This window comes from Phoca vitulina, unplaced genomic scaffold (genome assembly GCF_004348235.1).
Source record: "Phoca vitulina isolate PV1807 unplaced genomic scaffold, GSC_HSeal_1.0 scaffold27, whole genome shotgun sequence".
NCBI lineage: Eukaryota > Metazoa > Chordata > Mammalia > Carnivora > Phocidae > Phoca > Phoca vitulina.
Window position 1 is genome coordinate 679,644 of NW_022589730.1, and position 10,412 is coordinate 690,055.

Below are 10,412 nucleotides of genomic sequence, written 5' to 3' on the forward strand. Positions count from 1 at the left end.
GCTGTCACACACCTGCTCACACACCTGCTCACACACCTGCTCACACACCTGCTCACACCTGCTCTCACACACGTGCTGTCACACACCTGCTCACACACCTGCTCTCACACCTGCTCACACACACCTGCTCACACACCTGCTCTCACACACGTGCTGTCACACACCTGCTGTCACACACCTGCTGTCACACACCTCACGTCTCGTGAGGTCCCCCCAGCCCCTCCTCTTGCCTGGGCTGGCCCCGGGGACCCACCAACACCCACCAGCAGGGCTGGTCCCGCCGCCTACGGAGACTCTGAGCGCTGTTCTCAGCACAGGCGCCAGGCGCCTCTCCTTGTCCTGGGAGCTAGAGCAGGGTGGCCAGCCCCCCAGGCAGAAGGAACCGCTCCTTGAAACCCTCACAAAGCTCTGGGTCACTACTGCGTAAGCCCAGAGCGACTGCAAGAGGCCCAGACACAGGGCGGTGGGCGCCCCCGAGACACCCAGGGCAGCCGGGAGAACGGGAAGCACACGGGCCTTCCTGGCGGGACTCGTGCTCAGGACTCCCACGACGAGGGGCTCCCTGATCACATTCTGGCCTTGGCGCCAAACAGCAGTTCAAAGACGGAACTTTGCCACAGACCAAAGACCTCATCAAAAGCCTACGGGACGACTGTAACCTAAAGTGACTTTAATGGTTTCTCCAAAAAGTCAACCAGGAAAAGCCTAGTTACGGTTACAGAGCGCATCAGAATACATTAGGAGAAGCATGAGGGCCCCGTCTGCCAGGACTTAAAACTCGTGTGCGCGTGTGTAAACACACAAACCACCTTATTTAAATACACACCCAAACTAGCGACGGCGTCCAGACGTGTAACCACGGCGTTTATACCCACCTGGGCCGGGCACAGCCTGCGACCACATTGCCACCCACGCCTGCGTCTCGCTGGCCGTGCATGGGGCACCAGGCCACACAGGAGGGGCGGCTGGAGGGCCCCCGGGGGAGGATGGCACCAGCCACACATCCGTGGACTAAGGTCCCCACACTGTGGGCTCGTGGCCAACCTCCACGTGGCACCAGCAGGCCACAGAGCAGAGATCTAGGACTGAGCAGTATGGCCGGGTCGGGAGAGCCTGCCCGCAGAAGGAGCCCCACGGCGCCCACAAAGCGGGAGCATCCAGGAGACCCCCATGGTCTCATCCTGGTACCACAATGAGGACTGGTCAGGGAAGGCAGAGAAGGAAGCCGCGTGGACTTCTCCTTCGTGTAGCAGTCAGAAAAGCGGCAACTTGGGCCACGTCCCAGCACGTCTCCTCGCTGCGCGGCGAGCAGAGCGCCATGTCTGGTGACCCTCCCCCTCACACACTTATTCACACATTTAAAGCTCAAAAGCTTAAATCATTTCAAAATTAGCCTCCTCTAAAGAAAAATGTTCCAGTAACGCAAATTCTCCTGATCGTTATGCTTAGTCGGTTTTCTCCATAATTCACAACGTTTCCCAATTACGTGCATGATTACACAGGCAGACCACGCTGAACACGGAGGACTTTCAAGCCCATTTTGATGGAGGCACTTAAGCTTCTTGCTCTCGGCACAAAATCAGGACCCCATTGTGGAGGCTGAACCCCGCCGTGGTTTCCAGTGGTCAGCGTGGGTCCTGCACCGGTCCCCTCGGAAACAGGGAGGAGCCACCCCGTCGGGGGCAGGGCCTCGTGCCCACGGGGCATGCTCGGCAGGGACCTGGCTCCCGAATCAAAGCTGCAGAGAGCTTCAGAGAGAGGCGAGCCCCACACACGCTCTTGCCTGCCCTTGTGTGTTATTCGCGCGAGTGCCCAGTGACCTCTCCGCGGACGGGTTGGGCGTCCCGGGGCAGAAGCACACCCAGGGCCTTATCGCCAAACGTCAGAGAGAAGAGGCTGTTCACCTTGGACGTAGAGCAGCCCTGCTCCGCCACTGCACACACACAGGTCTACACCTGCCAACGTGTCTACACAAGCAGAATAGTCGACACACACACACAACGGCCGGGAGCCCCAGAGGCCACCAGTCACACGGAGAAGAGCAGCACCTGCCTTGCATCCCGGGCAGCACCCAGAACAGGGGCCAGAAGGATGCCAAGGGGTGTGGAGGGGCCCCCTGTCCAAACGCAGGTCCCACCGTCTACCACGGCTGCTCTGTGTCCACATGCCCGCTGCCAGGAAGGCTGTGGCTCGAGTGGCGAGAAGCCCTCCCACACAGAGCAGAACGGCGCTTCCCGAGACGGCCCGTGGTGGCCGGGAGCAGGGGCTGCTCAGAGCCAAGAAGCAGACGTCCGTCCAGTCTGGTCGAGGGGCCACGGGCAGCGAGTGGAGGCAGGCCTCCGACAGGCCAGAGCTACGTGGGCTGCTCCCGCTCCCCAGCACGCACGGAGCCCCACCGAGCGGCCTCGCTCCGCCTCCAGGAACCAATCCCCACCAGTGCCCAAAGCAGGACACGCTCCACGGGCTGTTTGTAAGGAAAGTACCTGGTGCTTTCTCCACGAAAATGACCTTGGAGTCTTGCAGAAAGTTGTGGCCAGACAGGACCATCTTCTTCCCGCCGAGGACGGGGCAGCTGGCTGCGCTCTGCTTCTCCACGAGGGGCAGCTCCTGGGCCGACCGCTGGGCTGCGCGGGGTCAGAGCAGGAGAGTGAGCACGCGCCCCCGGCCCCACCTCACGCCACCGTCCCGAGAGGACGCCCGGGGTCGGCCAGTCTGTCGGGAACGGGCACTTCCCGGCGCCGCCTCGGGGTCTGGTGGGGGGCATGGCCTACACGGGCAGCCTCCGGCGCGAGATGCACCAGCTGCACAGCGGGTTCGCGTCATCACGCAAAGACGAGCAGGGCAAGCGCACATCTGATTTGTGCCCACGGGAAAATCAAGGCGCAGGGATGTGTGCACAGTGTGGGTCTGTGCATGAGCCTCCGTGGAGCGAATATGCCACCCCAGGGGGACCCTCGGCCGCTGCCGCAGGTGCTCCGCGCAGAACGGACACACCGACGCACCTCTCCAGGAAGAGAGCACCCATGTGGACGGTGAAGGGAGCGCGGGCTCGAAGCTGGGGGCCACGGCGGGGGCGTGGGCCCCATGTGAACCAGGGGTGGGGTCTCGGGGCTCTCGGCCCTTCAGAGCCAGGAGCCGCAGGACCCGAGGGGCTGGGACAAGGCGCGGAGCGCAGGGAGGTGGGCTCATCTGGGGAGGACGGGATGCAGTGAGGCCACCAAACAAAGTTCCCGGGCAGGAGCGGTGGTGGCACAGAGTTCCTGCGGCCAGGTGCGCACCTGCGGCTCTCGGCCGGCCAGCGGGTCTGCAGGGAGGACACGCTTCAGACACGTGCAGTGGCCGTGCCGAGGTGTGGGGACAGGTGCCTGCGGGGCTCCAGGTGGGGGGCCACAGGACACATTGCAGGGAAGGAATCTGGGCACTGAGGTGGGTCAGTCAGGTCAGAGGTGAGGGAACCAAACCCAGACCCTCCCACTGAGACAGGTGGGCAGGTGAGCCGCGGGGGCAGGTGAGTGTCCTGTGACAGCCACACCCCGAGAGAGAAGGAAGAGGGGCCGCCGGGCAGGAGACATTCTGACAGTGGCCAGGGGGTGGGTGGGGCCGGCCGCACCTCCTACAAGAACACGGAGAGGCCCCGGGTGTCCCGCCAGCTTGTGGGGTCTCCACCAATGACCTCACGTGCTGACAAAAATCAGCAAGGTCACTGTCAGAGGACACTGAGCCCCTGCTGTGGCTGAGCCCCCACAGGAGTAGAGCGCTCAGGCCCAAGGCTGGACGCACCTGAATCACGCACACCACAAGGGAAGGGAAAACCAGGGGCTGGCAGGGAAGGCGAGAGTCCTACACGGGCCGACGAACTTAGATTCGCTGGACCCCACGGACAAGACGCCAAAATCCCGCTGCTCGGGTTTCTGATACACGAGGGATTAGCTCACATGTGGCGAGTGCAAGCATCTCCGGGTTTCGGACAAACTGTCCTCTTTTCCCCGTGGGTGCCGGAGCAGGTGGGCCCGCCACGTGCACAGCCCGTGAACCTGAACCCAGCACAGCGAGCTCCTCAGGAGTCATCGCGACAGGCAAGGGACAAGAGTGATGCCCACGTGAGTCCAGTCCACGAGTCTTCACGAACAACAAAACAGGAAAGGTGCCACAAAACAGAGCATGGGACACGGGGCTGGCTCTGATACTCACAGCACTCGATGGGGTTGGAGGCCACTTGCAGGGACAGCGTCCGGCTGTTGGGCTGTGGGATGTGGACCCGGAAGACCAGCCTCACCCTGGTGTTCTTCCTCCCGACGTCCGTCTCCCCTTTCCGCAGCTCGATGTCCGAGTTTCGAAGCTTCAGAATCCCGGCACAGTCCACACTACCCGGAACAAGGAACAGGAGTCCACACCTGTCTTTCAGTTCCTGACGCACGACACAGGGCGCCCTGCTCCGCCCCCAGCCTGGCCACGGGCCCCGCTCTTCACACCCTGGGAGTGGAGTGTGGGGCGCACAACCGTGGTAGGAAGGAGGGGAGGAGGCCGCGGGGAGGCTGTGAATATGGGCCTCTTTGCACACGAGGAGGTCAATCGTCAGCTTAGAGACAGCTTCCATGGAGCCACGAGGGCAGTCTGGACGCACATCAGAGCCACTCACGTCAGGGACGACAGAACCACCCAGGGAGAACTGTGTCTGCGTAGACCGTGCTCCCTCTGTTTTCAGCATTTGCATGTGGCCACCACCGAGCTCAGAAATAAACGGGTGTCGTGTTCAGGAGGTGAATGCAGGCATGAGGGGAACTGGCCACGGGGACCGAACTACTCGAGTACCACATGCACAGCGGCAGAAGCCCTACACAAACCCGTCAGCCTACGGCTCTATGGTTTACACGGGTGCTGAGCCCAGGGCAGAGATGTGGGCATGCAGGCCGCATCGCCCAGCACCTGCCCCAACTGCCCCAGCCAGGCGCGCGCGGCCCCACGGCCCGGCGCCCACCCCTGACCGCCCTGGCCGCACACGGGCAGCCCCACGGCCCGGCGCCCACCCCCGACCGCCCCAGCCAGGCGCGCACAGCTTACATGGCTCGCATGTTGTTCTCCGGCAGCAGTGGGATTTCCAGGACTTTGGTGTTGGAGAGGATGGCTTCGTGACTGGTGGTGGAGACGGTCTTGCCCGTGATCCGGTGGACCTGGTAGAAGGCGTGGGGTCTCAGCAGGCGGTCGTCGGCCGTCCCGATGAACAGCTGTAGTGTGAGTGGCTCGTTCTCCAAGTAGCCGTGTAGCTAGCAAGAGAACAAGAATCCCCCGCTAAGCACCCGACATGCCCACGGCTCAGAAATACTTATAAGCAGAGGCTAATTCACAAGGACATCGTGCTAAGTAGCCCCACAGTCCGGCCCCCGGCGGCGTCTCTGTGACCGACTCATGGTCACGTGTCAGCTGCGAGAACTCCTGTCCCCTCCGTTCAAACACACGCCCCCACGTGTGCCCCCACACCCACGTGTGCCGCACACACGCGCATCTCACACACGTGCCGCACTCACGCCCCCACGTGCGCCCCACACCCACGTGTGCCGCACACACGCGCATCTCGCACACGTGCCGCACACTCACGCCCCCACGTGCGCCCCACACCCACGTGTGCCGCACACACACACCTCGCACACGTGCCCCAGCACCACTGTGAGCACCACCCAGGGCATGGACGTGGCCACACGTGGCTGTGCTCAACTCGTCCTGCAGCAGCAGCAGCTGGGAGGGCCCCGCCTCCCCGCCAAGCCTCCCCGCCAGCCCACCTCCTCCCTCTGCCGGCCTCCCTGGCAGCTTGTGACGGCGCGGTGTGCACTCCCCCGGGCAAGTGTCTGCCGTAAGGACCGCGTGTGGCTCGCGCCACCCAGGACCCTAGGGCAGTGCCAAGCCATTTGCAGAAACTCTTTCCCTAATAAATTCAGACATGCACCGGGCAGGGCAGAGTCCCCTTTCTCACTCACAACCGTCCTAACAGCAAAGAGGACACTTGCAGACAAACAGCCATAAACACAGTGGGCCCCCTTCTCCTGGCTCAGGGCCTGTCCCCTCCAGGGGCAGCTGACGGCTAAACGCAGCCCCGTGCCCACCAGCTTGCACCCCCGGAGCAGAGCCTGGAGCCTAGAAAGGGCCTGGCACCCCCAAGCTGTTTCGCGTCTCCTGCTTTTCATTTTCGTGCTCACTTCCCTTGACAAAGGGTAGTCGCTCCAACACCACAGTCCAACGCTGCGGTGACAGGCGTACGGGAACGCTACCAGCGCCGGGAGTAGGCTCAGAGGCCATGTGCTTGTGCGGCCGGCCGGCAGCCGGAGCTCCGAGGACCTACGGAAGGACGGCCTGCGGTGCGGACATGCATCCTCGCCAGCCCACCCGCAGGGCCGTCGTGAGAGCCGGACGCCCGGGGAACACCCCGCAGCACCCTGCTGTGGTGCCGGCAGGCAAGGCACCCGTGGCGGGGCCAGAGGCGTGAGGGCGTCCGCGCAGACGTCCAGGCTCCGCCTCCGTGCCGCCTGTGAGGAGGCCACCCTGAGGTCGCCTCACCCACCCCGAGGAGGCAGGTGCAGGCTCACAAGGTCCTGCCAGTGGCGCAGGCCCGGACAACGGGGACAGGACAGGCGGCCGCCGCGCCCTCGGGGGGCCAAGCACGGAGGCAAACACCAACGGGAACCGACGGAGGGCGTCCCTGGGAGCGCGGCAGCCAGGAGGGGACTTGAGGCGAAGACCGCGAACGGGGTGTCACCGGGAGAGACGGACTTCAGCGTGAGCACAGACGGGGATTTCTCCACAGGCGGGAGGGCTGTGGAGGGGCGTTCAGCGCCAACCCTCACGCTCCGGGCCACGTTCCTCAGCCCCACAGCAATTCCAGCCTGCTGGCTTTGTGCAGCTTTGTAAACGCGCGTCGATGTCCCGATTTGAGAACAAACTCCAGAAGCAGGAACAGCAGCCCAGACGCGGGACGCCGGCGCGGGCAGCGGGGCTGGTCTCCGCGGGCTTGGCAGGCACAGCCGTGGTTCCGCTGGGATGCGGCCGGCCCGCCACTCACGGTCGCTGTCACTGCTTCTTCTGCGCACCAGGAGATGGCCAGCGAGACGCCACTGGAACCCGAAAGGACAGCTGGCCGAGCAGTCACTTCCAAAGGCTCCCATCTGCACGCCTGGCGTGTCCCCCGGCCTCGGGAGGAAGCTGCTCTGTCCTGAATCAGAGGCCCCCACTCGCCAGCCGCCATGAGGGGGTGAGGAGGTCAGCTCTTCCCCAGCGTCAGGCAGCGCACGTTTCGTTTCCTGGAGAATGCAGGTGTCCACACGCCAAGGGGACGCACATCACTGTCCACGTGGGGTGAGAGCCCAAGCCGCCCTGGGGGTGCCCCAGCTTGGGGAGGAGGACAGAGCGAGGCCGTGCTGCTCGGAGGTTTGCGAGAGCCAGCTTCTGTTTCCCCATCAGCAGCCCCAGCGCATCACAACATCTGTTCCAAGTCCGCGACTGTCTTCGTCCTCAACCCGACTTAGAAGCTTCAACACAAATGTTTCCAGTGTCATATCGAGGATTAAGAATGGAGATCCAACCCTAGAATCTATTAACCCAGAGGAGCAACCGTCTGCTGCCCAAAGTGTAGTTCAAATCAGCAGTGAGCCATTAATCAAAACCACGCTGATACCAGACTCATTTACTTACTGTTTTGACTTAATTAGAAAATAAATCACTTACAAGCTCTGAGTTCCCAGAAGAGGATCCGCGCAATGACAGACTACTCAGGAGGCAGGTTTGCAGTCAGCAACCTGAATGCCGGGCCCAGCCTGCCACCCACCAGGGCAGATGAGAACCGGGTGCTCCTGAGTGAGGCCACTGGGTGAGGCTGAGGGCCGGGCGCCCCGTGTGCCCCACATCTCCGTTACAGTGCGCAAGACTCTGACCATCACCTGGGGAATCTTCCAGAGACAGGTGCTCAGTGCAGGAGGGTATGCATGGACGGGGAGCACAGGAGTGTTCCCAAGTGTCCCGCCCACGTCCACGCACCACACACCTATGTGCTCACAAACACACCGCATGCACACACGCACACGCAGACCCCACACGCACACAGCTGTGCATTCACAAACATGCAACACGCACACTCAGACCCCGTGTGCACACACGCAGGACGCACCTGTGCACCTACACACATTCAAAATGCAACATGCACAACTCGTATGCACGCACACACAAGCATGTATGTACTCACACTCAGACCCCATGGGCACGTGCACACACGCACACACTCACATCAGGGCTTTCTAGATACGCTGCGGAGCCCTGTGCTTGGTTGGGAAGTTGGGAGAGAAACACACGCCTCGGGCATGCTGTTTTCATCGTTTTCTGCCTGAGACAGGGTCCCACGCATCTGTGGATGTGGTCATCGTCAAAGTGGCTTTTTCATATTGAAACAGTTGTGCTTTCACCCAGATCCACAAGGGCCTGACGCAAAGACTACACACGTGTCTGACAGGCGTGTGCACACGGGCAGGGCACAGAGCCGAGCAGCTGACGCGGGCCTGAGTCTCCGCGGAGGGCTAGAAGAAGCCACAGCCGTGTGGTCAGCGTGTATGGAGAGGCCACGGGACGGCTCCTCTCAGCCCTGCGCATGCACTCGCTGTCCCGTGACCCTGTGCACACGAGGACCTCACTGAGGCCAAAAGAGAGAGCGTGCACACAATGCCCGTTTCGATGCGGTTCTTGGTGATGTTGCTTTAATCTACAGAAACGAAATGCCTCTCCTTTCCCAGCTGAAACGCTTCCTTCCCACGTGAACACACAAGTGTGCCCACATGAACGGTGTTGGGTCAGGGTCAAGGCCAAGACCAGCTTGTCCGGCCAGCTCGACTTCCCGTGTCCTTGCTGGGGAGGGTGCTTCAGTGCTTCGTCAATTTAATGAGCTACAGAGGTTTATGCTGCGCTGGACTCAAATCTACATTTTTATAATAGGAAATATAGAAGTAAAATCAGAGCCCAATTAAGGGACCATTTTTGCCACTTGCGGCTCCATTCTGTGACATTTAACACAATAAGACGTAAATGAGTCTTTGGCCAAAATGGTTTCTTGTGTGGCTAAGGCATGTTCCACGGTGTGAGGAGCAGCCCTGCTGCAGTCACATGATTTGGAAATGACAGTCTCCGTGTCCCCCAGGACCGCACTGTGGCACCTCCCTGAGAGCGTGCGGAACGCAGTGGACTGTGGGTACAACTCCCTCCTTTTAAAAACATGCCATTTCAGTGAAAATGGGAATATTTAAGGTTTATCCTGGCAGACAAACATCTATTATTTAAAACACGAAGTTCATTTTCAGGAAGTCACTTGAATACTTCACGTGTTCCCCTGCGTGGGCTTGCTGCCTCTGGCACGTTTGGCGTCTGTCAGAACAATATTTATAAAATTACCTGTCATGACAACGACCTCTCTTTGCTGCAACTAAACGAAACAAAATGTATTATTCCATTTTCAAGGTATAAGAGCTGCTAAGTTTTCCACACGTAGAAATGTTTGTTTTTAGCTCCTATGCTGACCTCAGCACTTACAGGGCAGTGACAGGTGAGTGACAACTGGGGCAAGTCCTCTCGAGTGCCACTGCGTGTGTGCGGCAGGGTCGTGGGGACACGGCCAGCCGAGGGACGCCGCCCACGGCTCGGCTGGCCATTCGGGCCGGCTCAAGCAGAGCCATCCGTTCAAAGGGCAATGGCGTGTTTCACCCCCGTGTGAAATTTGCATCTTCACACGAGGCCTAAACGAACCACGAGGAGAGAGAAGCCCAGCTCAACGACAGGATTCCCTTTTTACCCCACACCTACGGCGACCACAGGGATTGCGACCCCATGTAGCGTGAGCGCGGTTGCCACGGCAGGTCCTGAATCCTCACAGAAGCAGGGAAGCTGCGCCCGCGCCGAGTGTCCCGCCCCCAGAAGGGTTTCCTGCATCCACACGCGTCCCCTCCCAAACGAGAAGAAAAGTCACACGGTCTGACGTGGGAGGGGACAGCGCCACAGTGACGGCTTCGGGGCCGCGTGGGGAGGGCCCGCGGATCAGCCGTCACGCCAACTCGTGCCTACGACACCACGGTGCGCGGATGCACATGTCGCAAAGACACCAACTGCTGCCCCGGAGACCTCGTGAAGGGGAGCGGAAAACGAGAAAGCCAGGAAGGTGAATATGCGGCGCCGGCGGTCAGAGGAGAACCCCGATCCGTCGGAGGACACACGCGTGATCAGGCCTTCGCGGGCCACGCCCCCGGGCACCTGCTAAGAACAGCAAGAGCAGAGCCTCCACTGGGGGTGTGAGCTCCGCCTGCTGAGAAGTGAGTGTGCGGGGGTCCCTGCTTCGGGACGACACCAGCAGATTGCGGGGGTCCCTGCTTCGGGACGACGCCACCAGATTG

At 61.3% G+C, this 10,412-nt stretch overlaps 1 protein-coding gene across 1 annotated transcript in view; it reads right to left on the bottom strand.

Moving 5' to 3' along the window:
- Positions 1–10,412, bottom strand: part of NFATC1 (nuclear factor of activated T cells 1) — a 103,024-nt gene that overhangs the window by 59,432 nt on the left and 33,180 nt on the right. Inside the window, exons 4-6 of the mRNA XM_032422829.1 lie at positions 5,062–5,264; positions 4,192–4,364; positions 2,484–2,624 (exon numbers count right to left, since the gene is read on the bottom strand). Of these exons, the coding sequence (XP_032278720.1) occupies positions 2,484–2,624; positions 4,192–4,364; positions 5,062–5,264 (517 nt within the window). The remainder of the gene's footprint in view (positions 1–2,483; positions 2,625–4,191; positions 4,365–5,061; positions 5,265–10,412) is intronic.